We start from the raw sequence: 24658 nt of genomic DNA on the forward strand, positions 1-24658 counted from the left end.
GAGCTCTAATTTGAAATAATAATCAAGAAATGTATAAATCGTTTTACATAGCCAATAAAATACCCGTATCTTTCACTAACAAAGACAGGACCGTAATCTAAAAGTTCAAGAAATCATCAACCCAAAACAGAGGGTGGTTATATTTCTAAGCTGTCACTACCTATATAACAATTTCTTTAACTTGCAAACAGGCTAAATGCAAAAATTACTTGCTACAATGCAGTTCACTCGGCTGCAGATCCACACCAGAAAAAATGATAGGGGCTACTAAGCCACGACCTATAAGTCCAACACTAGTAATTCGCTTTAAAAGGTGCTTTAGATGAGCATCAAACAATAGGCCATGCTGTGATCATATACCTTGCACTAAACAAACTTTGCCTTTTCATCAACAGACGAACCTCAGTCAATTGACACTACCTTTGAATACAACTTCAATTCTCCTTCTTCTCAAGTCTTGCACGGTGTCTAAGCTCAGCCCTTTTCCACCGAACAATCAGATGGCACAATGAGAAGAGGGTATTTATCTGTAAATGGAGAAGATTAGAGAATGTTGAAGTTAATGTTATCAAGATTCGTGCAAAAAATTGGGAACATATGGAAATAAATGAAGAATACTAACCAAGATTAACATTGCAATTACAAGAAGTGGACCAGACCATAAGACAGAGAGAAAAAGCCCTTGTGGGTCAAAATAGTTCTGAGTAGCAAAACTTTCCCAGTGAGCACCCAGAAACCGGTTCAATCGTTCAGCAAGATATACACCAGACACTGCAGCATGACGCCTGAATGTTAGGCGGTGCACGTATGTAACATATCTCATAAGAAGTGCATCTTATGGTCACTCTATATAAATTCCTATTTTCAACACAATATCCTCCAACGATTGTCAAACAATTGTGACAAAATATGATATAACAAGTTGCATGTTCAATCCTGTTAGCCCCCTTTCCTACTATCTAATACCTCAGTCCCAACAGTTGACCAGTGGTGAGCAGTTATTAATACATAAATTTCCTACTGCTCAAACAGGAAAGGGAGGGGGAAAAAAAATTGAGTACAATTAGAGTTGGAAACGTACAAGCAAGAAGGAATAGGCACATTTGGAAGTTGACATGTCTCCTGGAGAAGATAATAGTAAGCAACAGAAACACATAGACCCCCAATAATCCCATCAACCACGGCTCCTGCATAGACCATTTAAGCATTAAGAAAAAAAATGAAAAGAGCATATGAGAAGATCTCGTCTATACTCTATAGTATAAGATCACAAGCACTAATGCATCTGAGATAAAAGGAATACACAATGATTTAGTAAAGACATTATCTGTATATTAAACGAATAAAGAAGCAAGCAAATGCAGACAAATCACTAAATTTCACAAATTGGTAACAGGCAATTTTGAACGAGGAGCAAGCAGAAATACTGAAATAATTCTGCCTAAATAATGGGAGCACTGAAATTTACTGAGCAACATGGGTTCTCTTGCCTCTCATTCTACATTTGATACAGAATAACTTTCCAAAGATTACTCATCCTCTTTGTTTTTTTTTTTTTTTAAACGGAGCGGGAATTATCATACTCATCCTCTTTGGTTGATCATAATAAACATTCTTAAACCAAGAATTATTATTCACTAACTGATTTCTCTAGCAAGCACACTAGATTAAAAGATACATTATTGTTGTTACTGTTGATCTAACTTGTTTATTCCCCTAATATATCTAGTTAGACCTTCAATGAACGAAAAGAAAGCGACTTTTGAGTCCTTGCTCAATACATGTCTACAAATATGTCAGCCTAGAATTGAAATCGGCGTAATTAATCATCAATTTATCATTAACTACATCACTGCCTCATTAGTTTGAAAATCTGCATTTTTCTAGCGCAAAATCTCAGAATCTGAATTTTCCAACAGCAAGATAAAAACAAAGATGGCAATAATAGATAAAGAGCTCCTAAACTACATTCTTCTCAACAAAACAACAGTAAACAATTAATTACCAAGCAATTATAATCAACAATCTGTAATTTTAGAATAAATTCAATTTAATACAGCATAAGAATAATCAAATTTCAGATCTTAGGTGATAAATTACCAATAACTAGCTGATTCAAGTAACAAATCCAAGAACAAAGTGAACCTAAAATTAATCAAATTTAATTTGATGAAAACTAAATGCAATTGAAGAGAGAGAAGAGGGAGACCTTCCAATCAATGGCGTGGAAGAAACCCATGAAATTATCATAAGCAGGTGCGAAGCCAGAACGAAGTTCATCGGACAATTTCTGAACAAGATCCGCCATTTGATTCATGTGATCTTCCATTGCTGATCTCACTTCATCCATTGCTAATTAATTGCAGAAACAATTTCACAGAAATTTAGCAGAGAATTCTTCAAGTTTCAGATTTTTGAAACCCAGTAAATTGTAGAACAAACTCAAAGTGGAATTGTAAATCGTCTCAAATTTTTTCAGTTGTTTCTGGAAAATTACAAATAATATAGAGTAATCTTTTTTATTCTGTGGGTTTCTCCATTTTATTTGGGCCTTTTTTGGGCCGGTTTCTTTCATTTTCTCATTAATAGAGCTATATTTAGATGGGCTTGGGTCCATGTTTTCTAACAGAGATTAGTAGCATATACATTTGTAATTTTTATAATCCTTTTACTCTAAAAAGGTGCTTCTTGTAATCTATAAGAAAATTTTCATATAGCCAATAGCCCCATAGTAATACACATCTTATGATCTTAATATTAAAAAGTTTCTGATTAGAGCTAAATTTATCATTGCTTAAGGTCATGGCATTACACATAATTGTATGAAGAATTGAGGGTCATTAATTATACATGCCAATAAGTTATTATGGACATATAGGTTGATTTTTCTTCATCGTCTAGGGTGATTTTTTCTTCATCAAATAGCCGTGAAATATGGATGAATGTGTATTATAGTGCAGTATTGGGATATAAAATGAGCAAAGAATGAAACATTTTCCAGTAGTAGTAAGGGTTTAGTGCCATGAATGTGTAAGTGGCACACATTTGGATTTATATAATCGGGTGCTGAATAACTTGGTCATAGCTTATGTGTACAGATTTTGGGAAATGATTCGAGCAAATGCTATCTACATTCAGTGGAACTAATTTTCTGTTAAGGGCAATAGTTTTTTTTGTTTTTTTTTTTTTTTCACCACACACATACTCCTTTTCAAGTCTCATAGACAAATATACAAGTGCAATCCATGATTTGTGATCATTACGAAGGAGAGTTAAATGACCATAAGAAATCCACAATGGAGGGTTTAGTACTTAGTAGATGTTGGAAACAACTCATTACATCCCAAATGTTTTTTTTTAAAGCCATAAATCCAACATTGAGAACCATGTTGCAATTTTTAATACAATAGTTTTCAAACCCATGTTTGAGACACCATATTATGTGTATTCATCCCCCCTCTTTTCCTCCCTCCAACACGCTCCATCTTTTGGTAGTAATCCTATCATCAATTAACAAAAATTCAAAGTCTTATTAAATCTGTAATAATTTTATAATAGCATTACCTTAACACTAATACACTTCTATTCGTGCATCATGTCTGATGAAAGCAGGATGAAACAACAGCTAGTTGAGAATGTGAACTAGATTTGTATAATGAATACCAAATCATTGCGTTCAAACTCGTTTCGACATTGTTCACAAATACTGTATAATGAATAGCTCTACAAGAAAAAAAGGAATCATATACAACGCCAAGCAGAGGCTGTTATAAGGAATCTATCTTGCCAGCCTAGAGAAATACTCCTCCCACAATCCCTTTCGTAAATTCTGAAACCACCGCCACCACCAGAGTTCCCTTCGAAATGAGGATGATAATGGCACCCCATTTTCAACAGAAGTTTCGCTTGAATTGTTGCTTTCGAGCTCAGTTCAATTCCTGAAAACCCATGACTTGTCATCCTTCCTTTCCATGTCTCCATTATCTCAAATCTTGAACACTTCACTTCCTCCTCAGAAGCTATCAGTTCTTTGATCTCTCTCCCGAGATGGTTCTTCTCTATGTTCAGTCTCTCGGCACTCTCTAGAGGTAGGCAATCATCCAAGGAGTCGAACATTGCAGCATAATAATGCAAAGAATCGACGTAATTTGGGAGGATACCACAACTGTTTTGACTTCCTTCTCTTTCTACTAAAACCACTATTGAAGGGTTTAGAGAGTGTATGGCTGTCATGGTTTCTGAAATCTTTAAGATATCACTCAAGCTACTGAGGTGAAAAACCATATTTACTGCAACTGTTTCGTTTTCTCTTCTTTCAAGGTTGACGAGCTTTGATCCTCTTAACAACCCATGAAATTCAAAAGCTATATTCTGAAACCCCTTAGAGAAGCTTATCAATCTATTCTCGGTGTCAATCAGCTCTTCCAAGCTTCTTGCAAGACCTGTAATACGTAGTGATACTAACCGGTTTGAAGCAGTAGCCATCTCAGAGAGAGACTGCATAAGAGAAGGCCATTGAAACCCGTGTGAGATGTCAAAATCAATCACATGTAACGCCCAGTTATTATTTTCTTCCTCCCCCTCGAATGCTTCAATTATGGCCTGATTGGCAGTAAAATGAGCAAACTGATAAAAAGGAGAAACTCTGTACATATGAGTAAAAGCCATGAACTCTTCTGCAGGTGTTGGTTTGCTCATTACTATGTTATAGAATGCGGATTTCTGGGTTAAAAGCCTTGCAGCCAACCCATCAGCAAAATAAGCAGCAACCCTTTGCCCTGAATCACCAGTTACTGACACATATCGATAGAGCTCCATCACATTATCAGCAGCAGAGCTGACATTATTATCTTTGATCAATGTGGCTGCTACGAGCAGCAAATGAATCAGATGAATACCTGAACCTTCTTGAACATCTTTTCCTCTTTGCTCAATGTTCAACATTCTCTGTCTCTCTTCAAGCAGCCTGAAAATCTTTTCCTCCCAGTCTTCAACTGAATTTGTCAGAGAATGTGAATCATCGATCCTCCTCCTCTTCAGTTCCCTCTCAACATGGTCAGAGTGACCGACAGTGGCTAAGCTAAGGCTCAAAACCTCTTCATTCATCGTAATGGCTTCTGTAATAACAGACACAGGACTACAGAAGAAAGCAGACTTAAGAAAGCTCAAAGAACGAGGAATAATAATGAAATGGTAATGAAGAGAGAATGGAAATCAGAATGGAATAACCCAACACAAATTCTTTAGAGTAGCAACAAGGACAAGGAGAATCTATAAATAATTAGAGACCCTGCTTTTCGTTTTACGTTTCAGGTTAGTGAGGTCACCAAAAGCAATAATATATAGGAAGAGTATCTATAATCTATACTGGTTCCTTGTCTTAGAATTTAGGTTCACTGAACAGCTAAGCCCTTCCAATTAGTATAAACAATACCTGAAAGGGCCAGTGTGCAATGCGCGAAGGGTCTTATTTACTAGTCTTTTGGTAGCTCGGAAAAGCAAGAAGTGCACTTATAAAGGACAAACAGCAAGAAAAGTGTTGAACCTTACCTACCTGTCTCTGAGATTTGCAACATTTGCCTACAAACACTGCCTAGATTTGCTAATAAAAATACACAAGTCGTTCCAAAAAATGATGATTAAAATACTCAACCACCGTGATATGACGCTAAAGATAATCAATCAGCGGATATCAAATCTCAAACAGATTCTTGCAAATTAAGTATTCAAGAATTGTTTAATACAATCAGCAAAGACAGTCTAACTTATAAAATTACTTAGCCAATGGTCACTGTATAGGCACTCAGAGCTAACATTCAGAATCAGATTTTCTGCATTATATTATGTTGATGATTGGGAATCACACACGCCTTCACAAGTCAAAGAAAGAATATCAAACCAAAAAGTCTACTTAAAAAAAAATGGACACAAATGATTAAGTGTATGCATCTTTCAATTTATATGCTTCAACAGAACAGGTTATGAGAAAATAGTTAAGTATAAAAAAGTCAGTAACAGATACTTCGTATTGGTGAAAACATTACAGATGGTAAATTTAATTTTAACGCATTTAAGAGTAAACAGAAAAAATCAATGTCTCTGCCCTGATAGTCCTGATACATCTAAGTATGGGGTCAAATTTACACAACCTATCCTAAAATATGAGATGAGTTGTTTCAATTTACCCTTAACCTGAAACGAAACACCTAACCTCTATTCAGTATTCACAATAAGCTATAGAAGGGCAAATAGTTAAATGTATACGTGATTCAGTGTCTATTATGTTTTAAAATCAGAAAATCTGCATTCTTTGATACACAGGAAATGGACAGAGTAAAGAGATGACTGTAAAGTAATTAAGAAATATACTTCTGAGCGTACAGGATAAGCATAGAGTGTCTATATTCATTTGAAAGAGTCTGAAAGGGTCATATGGCCTTCAAAGCGACATATATACATCGAGGTCATTAGCCCTAAGCAATTACAATATGTCTCATAATAAGAGGACATTATTGTAGTTTAGTTTTGCCCCTTAATAGCAAGAGAGAATGATTAAACCATATTTTAAGATAATTAAGATATAAGGAGGAATTAGGTGTCAGCTCCTGCACCAGATAATGACTGTAATTGAAATTATCTACAAATTATTCAAAGTATTCTTACATATTCTTCAACAAAGTTTGAACAATTAAGAACACAGTATACATTCATAACAAAAATAAAATAGAAGTCTAAAATCTTAATGATACACAATCACTCTTAGTGACCAATGGAAATGAGGGGTAGAAAAGTCAACTTTCAGTTCTCCAATAATAGTGTATAATTTAGTAATTATATGATGGACTGCCTACATCATTAAACACAAAACTGTCACTTTACTAAGATTGGGTAAATATATAGCTCTTCCACAGTGGAGGAGGAGGATATTCAGGTCAGAAGTATCAAAATTTACTGATTGTACTCCTCCAAAGAGTACCTGAGATACCTTAAAAAATATTGTACTATGAAAGAGTAGCTGATAAACAGCATCTTTTTCTGGATCTTAGGAAGGTTGGAGCAATTCAAAGGGCATCAAGATACCATTTAAAATAACAACATGCAGCACAGCATGAAGTATCAAACTAAGAAGAGATATTTTGATTCCAAAGATGACCAAGTCAAAAAACCAGTAATGATTTATTACAATTTCAGAAGTTCGGCCATGTTCTCTCCACCCAATTACGACTAAACCAAATATTTAACTATTTTACCTGTTCGCCTTGTTTTGTATGCAGTTACTGATTTTCACTGACTGAAACAAATATTTACTAAATATCAGGAGAGCATCATCTAACAATCTGCAGACAAACATAGTTAACTCAAAGTACTACAAAGTAATTCACATTAGATCAGCATAACCATTAGAAATAACCAGAATCCTAAAGGCTATGATTTGATAATAAATCAAGCATAATTGAATCCAAAATCAACTTAAATCACTTTTTGACAGTCACTAACATATCAGGAATCTTCTAATCAATATTTTGACAGTCACTAACAAACATCAGGAAGCATCTTCTGATCAATCCTTTTATAATGAAAAGGAAGCTGTGAAACATATTTTTTACTGAATGCGAAACAACAGAGTTAGAAAGACATGCCTTCTGTTTTCAAGGAAAGTATCAGAACATATATAGTCAAGTCTGCTAGAATGAAATGATTTAAACACATTTAGTATGAATCCTAAACCCTGAACCCAGCTGATTATAATAATTAAATTCAAAATTATGATGACGACACCGAAAAGGAGGAATCTTTACATGGAAAAACATATCACATCCAATCACAACTGCCTCAACTTCATTCGAAAAAGTCAAAGGACAAATCTGTTGGCAATTGAAAACTGATCCTGTAACTGTAAAGCCACACTTAGTGGCTTTTCTCTACATAGGTTCGGTATATTCGTTCATTTGGTGAAAGGGATATTGTCTCATTTTCTAAAAGTACACCTATCAGATAATAGGTAGAAAACTCTGTTTCTCACATAATTTGTCCAACCTCAACTTTTGATCTCTTCTACAATCCTTCACAATTTTCCTACCTAAACATTTGTCTTTTACAGGACATGGCGGCATACCAAGGAATTTGTTGGATTATGTCTGGATCTTCCTTGCATGCGTAATTACCTCGCTTAATCTTCGAATGCCCGTTTTCTTCATAAATATGAAAAGGGGGCATAGTCACTAACCATTTTACATCTATATATTTCTATATACTTAATAATTGCTATTATTTTTCTATACCTCAAGTAAACCATCAATCTATCCATAATCTCAAAAAGGTAATAATCTACTACCTTTAGTCATTTTAAAACCAAAAAACCTAAAAGATGAATTATTATATAAAAGAAAGGATATCAAATCTGATTAAGTAAAGCATGGATCATGCAACTTTTGGGGTTTAACTATAGTCAACACCAAAAATTGTTTTCTATCCAATTTAAAAACAGCTCCTCCACTAAAAGACCACGAATGTTTTAGATTAATCCCAAAAGAGACCATGATCTTCAAAAAGATAAAGAGTAGGTTTGCCGACATATCCTGGAGAAAGAGTAACTGAGAGACCATACAAAAGTTGAAGCCGATTTCAGCAACCTTACGTATATACATACAGTAAGCTGGGGCCAGGACACAGGTACATTTTGATGATACATAATGCAGATTGTCATGCTGCAGTACTTGCAATAAGAAAATGCAGGCTACAAAATAACCATTTGCACAGATAGATTTAATTATTGCAAAATAACAAAATATCAGATATACCAAAATATTGCAAATAAGAGTATATAAATAAATTTATAAATGTAATCAGCATGTTAAAAATGCAGGTATTACAGAAGCCACTAAGACACGTACAGAATTCTGGAAATAGTTACCAGCTTGAGTCATTATTTTTTCTGTAGTCTGGAAGGCGATATGTTCTTAATCTTCCTTTTGAAAAAGAAGTAGAATGCTGAACCCACCAAGGGCCAACTTGTAACAATTGCCACATAAGCGAGCAACCATATAGATTTTTTAGAATGACGAGTAAGCTGTTCCAAACGCCGCTTAATAAGAGAAGTTGCACCGTGACAAGATGCATTGCAGGTGCTGGACTTCTGTTCATGGGTTTGACTTTCTGAAGGAACATCATTTGGGACTGATTCTCTCAACTGCTGATCTCGGTCCTCCTTAGCCATTGCAATGGTTGGTTTAATAATCTCGGAGGAATCTTCAAACTCATCAGTTCTTGTTGGTTCATTGGCCACAGCAGCAACCATCCCATCTTCTGCAACACTTATATATGGACTCTGGTCTATTGAAGGTTCCGACGGAGGAATTGGGCCAGGAATCTGCACCTGAAATTAGACAAAATTATAAGAAATGGAACAACAAAGTATGATAGACAAGATAAGAACCCAAGATAAAAGGAATTCACCTTATTTTGTCTATGCATATATGGGCTCGAGTGTAAGATACCCAGGAACTCGGTGACAGCCCTCACCCACCTGCAGATATGCAGAAGCTCATCAAGTCTACAAGCAATGCCTAAATGTTATCCAGTTATCCCTCATGAACGTCACCCCTCCCTGATTAGATGCAACTTTTAACCCAATAACATTTTTAATTTTGCGCTGTTATCTCCCCCTCTGTCAGCTTTAATGCGACACACAAGGACCTTTTTCAATACTTTTTCCAAATTTATTGTACATAACAAACTAACAGCATGCACAGCCTCCTCCAAACCTATACCCCTCCCTGATGTAACGGAGGCCCAAAAAGGAGTAAATGCACTCTTATACAGGACTTACACATCACCACCCGGACAAAGGGGCAGCTCTAGTGGGATTTGGCTAACCAGAGTCTCAAAGTCAAATAATTCATAATTTTCTCAGAAGCAGCAATAGCGTACAAAATTATTAAATTGTAATAATTGAGCAACAGCTGAATACCAGAGGCTGGAAGCAGTTATTCCTTCAAAGAAGGCAAGATGTCCACCATGTTGTGCCATTGCTAGAACAATGTTCTTATTTAACCTGTTTAAACATGTAAATAAAAATAAGTCACTACAACCCACTAGAGTCACAAACTCATTGGCAGAATGATAGCCGACAAGACCTGCATTCGTCCCATGGAATGGCTTCCTTGGTACAAACAGGATCGTCCAAAGCACTAATGCAGAGTAGCGGAACAGCTACTTTATCCACATAATTAGTACTGCTATTTCGCCTGTAGTATGTGTCGACAGTCTGAGAACGCGTTTGGATGATTTCAGTAGCTAGACAGACAAAAGGACGGGGTAATGTAAAAAAATACGTAAGAGCTAGAGAAATAAACTCTACAGAAAATGCTACCTCATACTTTCCTACAAGACAGGTGGCGTGATTATCAAAATCTCGGATGCTGCGGGACTATCATACACGCAAAAAGAAATTTTATCAGTAAAGAGTGACAAACTATGTCATTAAAATCGGGAAACCCATTGAATAGAGCTACTCCCCGGGGTTTTAAACCGTCAAATGATCAAAATAAAGAGCAAATCCAGATGCACACTTATTGCAGACACTAATTACCAAAGTGTCTATGACACAAGGTCAACCCACTCTGTTAGCTGGGATCAACTACACAATATGGAAAACTAAAAAATAAATTACCATTCACTCCAGAAGATACAAATGCATGGTTGGTGAAGGAAAGAACAATCAAGCATACAAAATCTTGAAAGAAAAGATAGGAGGCCAAGCTATCTTTTTTGGTAGCATGCAAGTAATGATTAAACTGCTACATAAGAGGCAAAAAGACATTGCTTAATTGCTGCCACCACACAATGATGATGAGCAGTTATAGCAAGGAATAATAAACCGCTACATAAGAGGCACTGGGTGATTTAGATCTGTATGGGGGTCAAGATATAAATTACTTATGACTATTGGTTATAATATTATGAAGGCATGGAGATACGGAAAATGTGAACTAGAGCATAAGCTTAAGTCCTTGCTTGACAAATTTTTAAAAAGGAAAAAGAACTCAGATGAGAAGCTTTCTGGTAGTGATGAGTGATGACAGTTTGTCATAGCCTAATATTTGATCAAAATTTTGCAAGCCAATTAAGAGAATCAGCAGAGCAGCAGGCTAACAGCAAACAGTGGGTAGACAAGAGGAGAAGATGCATGAAGAATATTCTCAACGTTAATGATGAAGACTATAACTCTGAAATCTGGATAATACAAGGTGGTACTAACACTAATAGCTCTCATACGATCATATCCCTTAGGCTCATGAAAACTACCATAGATATTTTTAATTAATTTCATTGGAAATACAAACCTTTACAATTCCTTCCCAATTAGCAAGTCGAGAATAGCGGGGTTGATGCCTGCAAAGGCAGCAGGCAGAACAAAGTCAATATTCAATATTCTCTTAGCAATGCATCATCATGATGCTTTGGACACCATCAAACCACAAGTTAAACCATAATTAGATCACACTGAAGTAGCTAAAAGGACATACAACTGTGCATAACCTTGCAGGCCAATGGTAAGAGCTCTGTCATACAATTTCTGGACAAGTCTGCGACCAATGAACCGGTCTCCAATCTGTGCAAGGACACAATAAGATGTGAAGAGACAGGTACTGATGTAAAATAAGCAGTAAATATTGTAAGGGGAAGCTACTCAATGAAAAATTATTCAATGGAATTGACAATTGAGGGACAATAAACCACATAATATGAAGCTAAAGAACCACATAGGACTATAGGAGAGAGGCACACTGGCTTGCCCCACCAGGAGGCTTAAAGTTGGGATTTGGGGAAGGCTTAAAGTTGCATTTCTACTTTGTGCAAGTAAACTACCCACCAAGTGAATTATGATGTTTTGTTACATAAAATGTGTACAATAGAAGAAAAAGAACTTACCAAAAGGTCCCAAGGAGAGCAAATAGCAACAGCACCTGCAATTGGAATGTTTTCCCCATCTTCACCAAGGAACTTAACCTGAAATAATTTAAAATCTCATTGATACTAGAATGGAATATAAGATTCATGGTAAAATGGGATACCTAAAAATGATGACAAAGCAAATCTTATGATTATCATCCACCAAGAAATTAAAAAAAAAAAAAGGAAAGCTAAAACAGGAAAAGACATATGACAAGAGATGTAAAAAGCATAAGCTAAATAGAAGGCAAATATTTCCAACATCTTCAATGCATCTAGAAGGTAAGTTTTTTACATCCAAAATTTTCAAAGTTGAAAGGAAAACATATATGTTTAGAATGAAATAACTCATCAGATACCTTAAAACTATGATAATCTTCCTAATTTTACAATTGAACGTAGTCAAATAATGATGACACTAAATGGCAGGTTCAAGCTGAAAGCAACATGAATTTGATGTACTTCTGCCACTATGAACCCTCATTGCAAATTTCAATGAGATAGACCTATTTTACAAAAAAAAAAAAAAAAAAAAAAAAAAAAAAAAAAAAAGCACCAACATAAGGTGTTCTGCATGACAAAATAACCGTCAGCAACCTTTCAGAGATGAGATAAACGAAGCAGAAAGTTTATACAAGCCAATCAGGTTTTGTTATGCATGAAAAATGAGGTTGCTTACCTAGGAGAAAAGTATGAGCACAGGTAGTTTTGTTATACTAAGTATAAAGGTGACTATTTTACAAAGAAAATTTCATATTTCTAAGGGGCTTCTAATTATCAAGAAAATAAGAGTTCACTTGAATACTAAAATCTATGTACAAAAATCATAACAATTGACAAAATGTTCCAAACAGACATACCAGAACATTGGCTCCAATGCTGGTTCCCACAACAAAAAGTGGAGCACTTGGGTATTCACGATGTAGATGATGAATGATTATGCGAACATCATCTGTCCAGCCAGCATTATAGAAGCAGTCAGACTGAAACAATGCCATATAGGTATTAGTTAAAATTAAGATATATACACAAACAAAAGAAAAGAGGGAAAGGAAGGGCACAGCTAGATCCATTTAAAACAGCGCATTAATGAGTGAGACAAGTTGAGAAGAATTGAAATAAAGTGAGACCGTGCACCAGACGCAACAAGATCATTAAATAAGTCAAGTAGACAGCAGAGATACCAAAAAATAACATTGTTTGTTGACATTATATGGGGTGTAACCATTAACCAATCAGTTCTATTGTTTCTGGAATCATTTAAAACAAATCAACATTAACAGGAAAGAATCAAAAATCATGAGAATTACGTTCTTTTTTAACTTCATGCAATTCAATACTACAATCAGCATCCACAAAGACATCGAATACAAGTCAAGAAATAGTAGACCACCATGACCAATTCTTTCAAGCTATATATCATTGCTAAATTGCTTATGAAGCCAGTTTAGAAGCATGACCGTCCTCCAAATTAAAATGCCATTCATCTTACAAAATGGAGAAACAAATTTAAGTAGCTGCATATGCAAAAGATGATTGTGCCATACCCATCCTCCAAATTGAAAAATATCCAAAACTGAAGGCTAATCCACGCTATCACACCAATTTCAAAGGTCTCGGACCTGGTGTCAAAAACTTTCGAGATGGTAAGGGATGCATCTTGGGTTCATATAAGATTGTTTGGAACCAAATGTGAAAATAAGTCAATCACAAAAAGGACCATAGTGACTTGAGTTAATTAAGGGATGTGTGTACATAAAAGGCAAAATTGACAGTTTAGAGCAGAGTGGATTGTTCCAACCACTCAAATGGCCTTCCGAGGTATTACGGGGTCCGTGGGACATACACAAATCATTTTTCTTACCGAGCTCGGTAAAGTAAAAAATTATCCAAACTGAAGGCTATAATCCATGAAATTGGACCAAATTTGAAGGTTTTAGGACCTGGTGTCGAAAACTCTTGAGATTGTAGGGGATGCATCCCAAGGTCATATAACGTTGATTGGAACCATAGTTGACCACTAGTTGGTCATATAGATTCTCGGGGTGGCCTTGAGTTGATGAAAAGAAGCATAAGTTGTAAAAGGTTAAATTGGTAATTTAAAGGCAAAACAGATGGTTCCAACCACCCAAATAGACTCCCATGGTGTCTTGGGGTCCATACAAAGCACCCGACGTGATTCCTTTGTAGGATTGGAAAAGTTTAAAATTTTGTTAAACGGAAGCCTATCATCCACGCTTTCCAGTCAATTTCGAGAATTTTTCCAAAATTGAAATGAATTTGTGGGATATCCCCTAGGGTCATATGAGTTGGTTTGGAACCATAACAATCCTAACAATAGGTGTATAAAGTCCTAAGAAGCTAAGAATGAGTTCGGTTAAGCTATGTGGCTACCTCAAATTACCACCTATTTTACTCAATTTTCCACTTTTCGTCCCCATAAAAAATATACTTCGTAATTTTTATATAAATTTTTAAAAAAAAATAGATAAAACTGCCAAAATCATGCTTAGTACGTAGTACCCATTCTTTGGATTACACCAAAGAAAATGGGTGTTATCATCACACTTTCACAAGTTCTAAGCCATTTGCCAAATTTCTTATAAAGCACATTCATTGCCGCCAAATTTCTTATAAGCAATTCTTTCAAGCTATATATCATTGCCAAATTGCTGAAAAAGCAAATACAGAAGCACCACCATCCTCCAAATTGAAATGCCATTCAAATTACAAAGTGAGATTAAAAAAAAAACAACAACAAAACAAAAGCAAAAAAAGGAAGATGATTGTGGATCAAAGATCCTAGCATGGGAAAAAAAAAAAAAAAAAGGGGGGGGGGGGGGGGGGGAACATTGTTCAATACTCACAGTGACAGAGACACCACCAAGACCTCTGTGGTTGCTTACAACAACATTCCATCCACATTTTGCAGTGTTGTACACAAGATGTTTCAGGTACTGTGGAAAACATCAACAGATGCAAACCTGAATCAATCATTTCACTATAATAACAACTGAAAAAAGGGAGTTTTACGAAGGCAAATATCATAGATGTTCACGTAGATACAATCTATGATATCTATAAGTTTATGCATTTTCTAGTTTATTGCATGAGAATTTGCTATGCTTCTTACAAGTATGACAACTATTAAAAAGTTAAAAATTCTAACATCTCCCGCCAAAGAGGTATCGTATTAAAATCGTCTTCAATACCAGCTAAATATGATAAACAACTTACCGGTGAATTAGAATCACTTGTTAGACCTGGGATTACAAGTACAATAGGAGTCTTATCATCTTTAGGAATAACATTGTCAATGTAAACTGCATGCCCCATCACTGAAAAATTAACAGAGACAATTATCAGCCCATATGCATGTCTTTTACACCAAGAAATACAACACAATGCAGAAGATAGGGAAATCAGCAGAGTGGGCTAACTCAAGTACATAAAAAGTACAAGCATGAAGCACTACAGTCTAAATCACCAAACTCCAGCACTAATAAAAAGAATCAAAAAGGACTTTTCTCACACTATATTTGAAGATTTTGAACAAGTTAGTCTCACAAAAATGTCTTTGGACTTTCTCAGAAACACACATAACCAGCATATCCCCATGCATACACAAGGAGACAGACGATGGAACAGAGACCACAAAAAAGGCTTAAATGTGGAACAACCATGCAAGAAGGAGAACAATAGAGAAAACACAATCTCATCTTATGCACAAACTAACATCCAAAGGAAACAATATAGGGGAATCAGACATCCAGAAACACAACAGGACTGAGGGAGAAAGAGTGGCAGATTGGCAAGGCAAACAAAGCTCAACTAAATTCTTTTGATTCTAAATATACATAGTCCAGGGATTTTAAATTAGTATGATTACCATCAGAACTCATAAGCCAATCCAGAGCAACTGTTCCACCATCAGATAAACGAAACATTTGTCTGACATTAAAAGGACAAGTGAAAATCATTAGCAATTATAAGCCTCAAAACTTAGCTAAAAAAATACGTCTCATGTACCCTATGGAGAAAGAGTATGCTTGTTACAAAAAAAGAGAGAAAAAAAAAAAGAACGAGATTACTTTTTTTTTTTTTTTTTTTTTGAAGGGGTAAGAAAGAACCAAATCACTTAAACATATAAGAAACATAAAATAATCCTGGAGGAAAAAAAAAAACACAATGAAACATGTCAAGTGTACAAAAAAACTCTAATATGTCTAGAGTGTAAAAAAAAAAAAAAAAATAATAATAATAATAATAATAAAAAAAAACACACTTATATGGAGTAAAGGGAATAAGATTAAGGCTGCGAACAAGCAGACAGCACTTCACAGGAAGTTGTTGAGTTTTATATCTATTCTAGGCCTGAATTCATCTTTCTCAACACAATAGCTTCTTGATGTATTTGATGCTGTAACATTTTTTTCACTCTTGATCATACTTAACTCCAGGGAGGACCGCACCTCTAGATATTATGACCTCGACATCTCTTTATTCCTCAGTTCAAATTGTTTCTTAATAGAAACAAACATCATACTCAACTCATTTACCAAGAAAACGAAGTATGAAGTTCCCAACTAACAAACAATCATTCCACAAATGAAATGTACATAAGACTCCTCAGTCCTCACTCGGCAGGAACGAAGCCAAGAGTGTGATAAATATATAATCATAATCATCACAAAAATACTGTCACATTAATCAACATAAATTTCACAACAATATTGTTACTCTAAAACCATGATCCTAGCATCTTTCAACCAATGAACACACAAAACAATGCATCTTTAACATCATTAGCAATCATTTAGTACACCTAAAATAAATGTTTTTAAAAAAAAATAAATAAAAAAAAAAATCACCTTCTATAATTGAATACAGGGGGCCTTCCAAAAAAGTTCAAAAAAGTAGTTTGAATATGAGGACTAGCTAACCAAGGAGTAGCCAAATATCTGCAAAACAAAAAGAAAACAACAAATTAATCACAAATTACCAAAACCTAATTAAATTGTATCATCAAAATTATCGAAAATTAAACCTTCCATGTAAAATTCGACACTTCGAAACAACTCCCTCATAAAGTTTGGATTCGGAATTGAAAGTTAAGGTGATTGGTTGACCTCTAAATCCAGTTAAAATGTCACGAATCAAATGCCATTCCACAAAATTATACAATATTACCGCAACAATAATCGCAAATCCGATGAAATAGTGAGAAATTGGGATCATCAGAAGAGCTTGAAATATTAGTTCATAAGGAGAGTGAGAATTGAAGTTAGAAATTGGGGAGGAATTTTCCATGATTGAAGAACCCTAGAAATTGGGGATAATGAATTGCAATTGGGAATTTGGAATTGTTAATTCCAGATTTAATAATAGTAGTAGTTAAGTAAGTAAATTGATGGACATGAGAAACTGGAAATGAAGCAAATGAAGACAAAAAAAAGCTTTGGTGGATTTCCTTTTTTCTGAATTTCACTTTTTATTGGTAGTTTGGGTGGTTGACAATTACTTGTAACTGTATTCTCATTTCTGAATTTGGGATTGTTGATTGGATTCACATATGATTCATGGACTTGAAATTCTCTATGGACGGTGACAATGGATTACAGAATATAAAATCATATATAAGTCGGCTAGATAAGTTGGTGTTACAGTATTGGAGGTCAAGATTTGAGATCGAATTTCATTTACATTATTCACCTTTTGTGATTTTCTCTACGTCAAATATATGCTTAGATTATTGAGTATGAATTTCAAAGATGTTGAGTGCTTCTGCAATTGTGATCGAATTTCATTTACATTATCTGCCTTATTTGATTCAAACTTTATCATTAGTGAAAAACTAATGGAATGTCATTCTTTCTAGTTCAAATATTATAAACTCTAAGATTTTAAGAGACTTTAGATGGGAGCTACATAATTATGGCTTTTAAGGCACATGCCTACAAGGTCACATTGAAATCCTTCTCAATTTGGAGTAAGAACACCATGTATCACAATGACAAATGACAAGTTTTCCAACCAATAGTTATGTATATTTTGCCTGAACTAATGCATACTTGTTCAATTTCAATGCATTGATTTATCTTTAAAACTGTATTTTTGTTGATTAGAACGGTTTGCTGATTAAATTGGAAAAAAGTTAATAGGTTTGTAATGTCACATCTAATATAATATTTAGTATTTTAGTGTTGGTAATCTTGGTATGATAGTTGTAGTTGGAAGGAAACCCTTACTTAGTTGCTCTAATACATTTGTCTTGTCATTTGTTAATGATGTCAAGGATAAGCCTTTATTTTTCAAAAACTTAATATGATTAAAAAGTAGTAACTACTCTAACTAATAAATGATATCAAAGGTACAAAACTTAATTTAAATGATTGGAACAATTCAAATTTGATTAAAACCTCAAAAAAAAAAAAGTTATCATTTTTATTTTTATTTCATTGTAATCAAGCTAAGACCATAATTAAAATGGTAGCAAGTACAAACAAAAATTGTCTGTGTAAGTGATTCTACTGTACACAGTTAAAAGTAACTTTGCCTTGTGAATAAATTTACCCCACTAGAGGAGTGAATTACCCTCACCCTAATTAGGGATTGCAAAATGGACTAAACCAGAAAAGAATAAAAATAAAAATGAAAAAAAATGTGGATGTATCATGCATTGCCGGCTGTTGGAGGTATGATAGTTAGAGCTAAGACTCCACTGATCACTGCTGAGACTGCGCCAAGTAGAAACGCAGGTAAGTTCCCTCCTCCAAATATTTTATCCCATGGTCCACTTATTAATGACACGAACATCTGCAATAGGTAGAAATTTTGAGTTAGTCCAGCTTTAGTAGGTCTTGTATACTACGAGTATAGATTTTGTATGCAACAAATGTAGGCACTCGTTATCAAAATTGATATATGTTTAAGGGTTATGGGCTTATTGTAACTTGCCTGTGGTACACAAATTGCCAAATTCATCAATCCTAGTGAAAGTCCTGAGAAAAATAAATGAAATTAACAAGATTAGCCCCAAGTTATATATTCGTTCAATTCATTGATGTTTTTTTATGAAAATATAGAAGACAAGGAAATTAAATTTACCATGGCCAGCACCGTTGTCAGATGAGTACATGGATGCCAATGCAAATGGAATACTATAGGTAGCCTGTTACAAAGTTAACATGTAAAAAGTTTAATATTTCGAGATAAAGAGAGTATGCAATATATACTTAGTCAAGCTAAATGATATAGAGTGTTTTTATGGGCAGAGGGAGTAATACTTACTGCTTGTGGAATACCAGTGGCGGCAAAGAGGGCTAAAGTACCACTCTTGATGCTAGGAGAAGGAGCAGCATGAAGAGGCTTATGCCTTCTAGCTTTTTCAGCCATTTTAGTCAGTGGTAGTGTACCAGCTAAAGAAGCAGCCAAGATAAAATTGACTAGACCCCATGTATATCTAGCACCCCCTAATAATTTTGACAATGGATCTATGCAAAGTGACATGCATCCTAGTGACAATGCTGTCAACATTAGTCCTAATGCTCCTGTCCTTACTCCCATGTCATATAATCTTTTTTCGCCGGGATTTCCCTGCATATATAACAATGCACCAATGTAACGTTACACAAATGTTTTACGTGTTATATTATAATATGTATCCTTAAAAAGATGTACTTGTGGTATAACTAAAGTCGGAATATAAAATTTACCTGTGGATTACCACCATAGATCTCAAGACCAACCCAATCGGTGTTAAACATCAAGAAGGGGAACCAAGCAATCCAATTAAAGGCGGTAACAATGAAAAGGCACCACATAGACTTTCCAAGACTCTTAAAGGTGGTTTTAACTTGGATGAAAAATGGGGTTTCATCATCAAAAATTCTTTCAACCGGAGGCTCCTTCACCGCAACAAGAGCAATCACAACTACAGCTACGAGTAGAACGATATCAATTAAGAAGCATGTTTTGAGGTTTGCACAATATGTGTCACAGGCGGTCGTCTTTGTAAAAGGGAGGAATTTGTACAAGCCTGAGGCTGATCCTGCCGCGTACCCTAAGACGTTGCCTACTGCCATGAAAAATGAGAAGAAACCATTTTCCATTCTCATCTTTCTATGATCATGTTTTGATAAATCTGCCAAGAATGCTCTACTTGGATCCTGCAATAACCATTTCAATACACATTATTAATCATAATATCGCGTACTAGACACATACACTTTTTTTGTTAATGTAAAATAAGTTAAAATAGCGCATTCCAACTCAGATTAATATATATATATATATATATATATATATATATATATATATATATATATATATATATATATATATATATATATATATATATATATATATATATATATATATATATTTATATTAATCAATTGATCTGTTTCGTCTAGGTAAATTACTCATTGGGTAAATATTCTGAAATCTGAACAATTAGTATCAAATTAATAAGATCTATTAGAAATTTATATTGAAATGTTAATGATACTTAATAAATGATCATAAATTTATCAATCATGTCAAATGTGATCTAGCATGTTTGATTATGAAAACCTTTAGAATTTCGATTTTGATAACTTTATGATCAGGAATAAAATAAAATAAAATTTGACATTAAATTTGATAATAGAAAATTTTGTAATGACATACCTGAACCATATTATTGGCAATGTCAAGGATCCAAAAGCCAATAACAAAAAGAACAACATCTCTAGGCTTAGTCTTCTTCTGAAGGTTGTCACCAAAACTATAGCCTACGTCAGCTGCGAACCCAATCAACAACACAGCAAGACAGATCAACGTGGTACCAATAGTAATAAAAGGCTTTCGACGTCCAAACCTCGAGGTACAACGATCACTAGTGTACCCAACCGTAGGTTGAACGACAATACCGGAAACCGGACCACATAGCCATATTAAGGATGACATTGTATGTGTAACACCAAGAAGTTGGACGTAAGGGGTGAGAAGTGAGAGTTGTAGTGCCCATCCAAATTGCACCCCGGCCGCGATGGATGCCACAGCTATGAGCTTCCATATGGGTGTTGGTTCAGTTGGCATGTGTTTTTCAACAGCTTGTGGCTCATCTGATGAACTCATTTTAACCAAGCTAATTTGATTTTACTTGGTAATAATCAAAAATAAATTTTCTTAAAATGAAACTATATAGGTTGTAATTTTGTATGGTACAAATTGAATGCACGCAAGTATTGGTTAGCTATTTGTTGGCTATAGACAATCTTGATGTTGTAAATTGATGTACGTGGCGCAACTTGTATATGGTAAATCTTTCGTAGATTTAATGTTATTTAGATGAGGAATAGAGAATGTAATGAATTGTGATATAAACAATGTTGTTTTTAATTGAATTGTGTCAAGATAAAGAGAATTAAGGCGAATATATAATAGTGAAAATAAGTGATAATGGAGATAAACACGGGCATCTAAGTACTGAAAATAGATAAGAATTAGTTGGATAAATTAAACTCACATGGTTTCTATTTAAAGAGGAGTGAAACTAACATTATCTTGTTTTAGAAATTATTTTCACTAGGTAAACTTGTAACTAATACATTTTTATAGGAGTGTTACGTTTTTTTCTACTTTGAACCACTATTTTGTTTGGGTTTTGTTGAGGTGTCATTTGGATAAACATTTAATTTTTAGGGGGTGAAGGTTTCTATTAATAATTCCATCACACTATGATTGCAAACAAACTCCCACTTTTAATACACACATTTCCTTTTTTATTTAACACATATTCAAGAAGTTTTATATTAATTATATGATGAAAACTATAGATCACCTAATATTTATATATCTATGTAATTATTAGAAAAAGACTTACATAATTGACGAAAAAGTAGTACAAAACATTTGTAAACAAAATTTGAATTAAATGAGTTTTTAATTCATTTGATATTTACTTTTCTTAACTTATCAAGTTTACTTAAACTCAACTAATCTTGTTAAACATTATTTAAATATGTAGGAATTAAATTGAACTTAGATAACCTTATTGAAATTTAGTTTTTCTAATTATATATTTATGCATAACTAATACATACATGTTTCACGTAATTTGTTAATTTAAAAATAAAATTATGTTATATAAAAATTTTAATATATTATTTGTTTTATGAAAATGTCATATCTTATTAACTATATCGATGTCTTACATAATTTTAAGTTTTATTCAAGGACATACAAATTTTAAAGGAAAATCTATTATAAATAGGGTTAATAATCTGATTAAAGATTTGTGTTGTCTTTGGAAGTGTACAAGGGAATCATTGAGATTAGAATATTGCACGTGACAAGTATGAATATACGGGTTGTATCGATGTTACAAAAACTAACTATGATGGGGATAAAATTGAAATTGATTGCTCTAAAATGACAAAAAGGTATAATATTGACATAAATTCAATTATCAACATGGCTCATCATAAATCAAAATAACGGTATCCTAATTTTCGTGTGATTGTTGAGAATTTTACTGTATTCGATCGTTTGGTAGAGGATGATCATTTTTGTCAATTAGTTGATGCGACTGATGATCCTGCCTTGGGGACCCATGTTGGACAATGATGAGGGTGATGAAGACGACGACAATAGAACATTATTTGATTCTTTGCCATCATCATGTGGACAAAAACTATTACAAAAAAGAGTTTATTTTTTCAAAAAACCGAAGGCGCTACCATTCGATGAAGAAATTTGCGTATTTCTGGTACACTTTATTCTCACCACGAAGACAAAAAAAAAAAAAAAAAAAAAAAAAGCGGCGTATTCGTTCTGTTAGAGGATTCCGCTGACCTTTTAAGGATATCACCAACTTGACTATTTTTTCCAAAGTTGTGATGTTTGCTTTGAATATGGACAATTTTAACGAGATAAACTAATATCACAGTAGTCGTACTTGTGAGACAAATGTGCATGATGTCCTAATTATTTTCGTCCAGTAAGACAAATTTAGATATTTGTTCCTTAAGAAACTCAGGAAATGTCTACCGGATATGTCTATCCATGATCTTAAGCTCTTAACCTTTCTGGATACACCACCTAAGGAGGTACCTAGGTTGTATGGTGGTTAGGATTTGTCTAAAGAATGCGAGTCAATTAGTGTCAGCGACGTTGACTATGTTAATATCAAATGGATGGGATTAAAACCTTCTAACTTTCTGGATAAACCTACTTAATCTGCAGAGTTTATAGAAATTAACAAATTCCTTCTTAAACATCCCTCTCTCTGCGGAAGGTTGAGTGGATGAATGAATTGAAGACTCTAATACAAATTCTGTGCCATCCAAGTTTTCCATGCACTACATCTAAGGGTTATCTTTTGAGAAAATACAAGTTTATAACCTTGATAAACAAAAAATTGTTTATCAAGGGGTGTATATGTAAATTACATCTAACTTTTGGTTTAGTGTTATTTTCTCTCTCCTTCTCCAAACCTTTTGGTATTTTCTGATTTTCTCTCTCCTCATTCAACCTTTTATTGTTTTCTCTCTTTTCCTTCAACCTTCAATTTCGGAAATCTGAAACCCAAACCCACACACCACTTCTTCCTCCACGGCACCACCATCTATGGAAGTTCAAAATGTCGCCTCGAATGAAAGACTTTCCCTAAGGGGTTGATATGACCCTTATTTACACTCTTCTTTAGTAGGGCGTCTTTTAATTTTGCCAAGAAGCGGCCATTGTTAATGAAGAAGAGGAGGACTACGGGAAGAAGAGGAAGACGACGGGACGAAGAGGAAGGCTTTTGGATGTGGGTTTGATCGGCGGAAGGTGGACATATGGTGGTGGGGCTTGCTTTTATCTTCCTTAGAAGTTACTCCTTCAAGATTAGGTTTGATTTATTAAAAAATAGGGAGTGTTCGGATCCCAAAATATAGGTACGAGGTATAGGTTTAGAATGACTAAAACTCATACCATATGTTTGGCTGTCAAAAGTATGATTTTTAAACTCATACATCAAACCCATGAGGTATGGGGTTTAGAAACCTTGGGGGGTGGGTTTGGCTCATTCCAATCCCTTAGGTATCAAATAAAAGGAGGGAATAGTGAGAGATTTCATTCCATAATTGAACCAAACACATGATATTAAGTACCAGTTCCATCGATACTAACTTAATCCCATTCCTAATTCTAAATCCATACCACTCTGCGAACCACCCCCCCCCTCTTATTTTTATGCTTTTAATCAGCAACTAATAAATTGCTTATATTCCTGTAATTGGATGTTAGGATTTCATAAATGCATACCTTGTGTCTTTATAAGGTTCTACAATGGTTGTGGTTTATTTGTCATTGATGTTAAGCCTTATGTGATGGTGTTTAGTGTTTTATATTATGGTTTCTTATTTTTATTTGCTTGTGACATCAAGGTCAACAATTATTTCCCTATTATGCTTGTAGATTGCTTACAAGATCAACGTACAAGGACAGAATTGAATTTGCTTCCACTACTTCTGATATCCAAGCTTTAAAAGATCTCAATTGTAGTGCATTTTTATCTTCAATTCATATACCCATCCAGTCTAGATCTGGAGGCATAATTGCACCTGTTGATGCATCTCTTTGATCTTGTAAATGTATAGAATGATCATCAAAGGATGAAAAATTGAGTTCAAATATATTTTGATAGGTGTTTTTTTTTTTTTTTTTTTTTTTT

The 24658-nt window shown here is 34.4% G+C and overlaps 4 protein-coding genes across 4 annotated transcripts; all 4 read right to left on the bottom strand.

Moving 5' to 3' along the window:
* LOC145638694 (uncharacterized) lies at positions 1-2471 on the bottom strand. The gene is made up of 4 exons (XM_081689680.1): positions 2210-2471; positions 1082-1187; positions 623-771; positions 1-527 (listed from the first exon to the last, which is right to left on the bottom strand). Exons 1-4 carry the CDS (start codon positions 2348-2350, stop codon positions 435-437), a joined length of 489 nt encoding a protein of 162 aa, XP_081545806.1. The 5' UTR covers positions 2351-2471; the 3' UTR covers positions 1-434.
* Positions 2472-3563: 1092 nt separating this feature from the next.
* Positions 3564-7628, bottom strand: LOC145638695 (GRAS family protein RAM1-like). Its single transcript, XM_081689681.1, has one exon. It carries the CDS (start codon positions 5104-5106, stop codon positions 3742-3744), a length of 1365 nt encoding a protein of 454 aa, XP_081545807.1. The 5' UTR covers positions 5107-7628; the 3' UTR covers positions 3564-3741.
* A 1178-nt stretch (positions 7629-8806) lies between these two features.
* LOC145639780 (embryogenesis-associated protein EMB8-like) lies at positions 8807-17544 on the bottom strand. The gene is made up of 14 exons (XM_081691103.1): positions 17003-17544; positions 16827-16916; positions 15845-15906; positions 15193-15293; positions 14823-14912; positions 12816-12938; positions 11935-12012; positions 11529-11614; positions 11346-11394; positions 10373-10429; positions 10137-10267; positions 9971-10054; positions 9457-9526; positions 8807-9376 (listed from the first exon to the last, which is right to left on the bottom strand). Exons 1-14 carry the CDS (start codon positions 17263-17265, stop codon positions 8927-8929), a joined length of 1734 nt encoding a protein of 577 aa, XP_081547229.1. The 5' UTR covers positions 17266-17544; the 3' UTR covers positions 8807-8926.
* Positions 17545-18385: 841 nt separating this feature from the next.
* LOC145638696 (sucrose transport protein SUC1-like) lies at positions 18386-21036 on the bottom strand. Its single transcript, XM_081689682.1, has 6 exons — positions 20626-21036; positions 19671-20123; positions 19246-19551; positions 19063-19126; positions 18913-18956; positions 18386-18771 (listed from the first exon to the last, which is right to left on the bottom strand). The coding sequence occupies exons 1-6, from the start codon at positions 21034-21036 to the stop codon at positions 18628-18630; spliced, it is 1422 nt and encodes a 473-aa protein (XP_081545808.1). The 3' UTR covers positions 18386-18627.
* Positions 21037-24658: the final 3622 nt, after the last annotated feature.

This window comes from Chenopodium album, chromosome 7, assembly GCF_948465745.1.
Source record: "Chenopodium album chromosome 7, dcCheAlbu1.1, whole genome shotgun sequence".
Classification (NCBI taxonomy): domain Eukaryota; kingdom Viridiplantae; phylum Streptophyta; class Magnoliopsida; order Caryophyllales; family Amaranthaceae; genus Chenopodium; species Chenopodium album.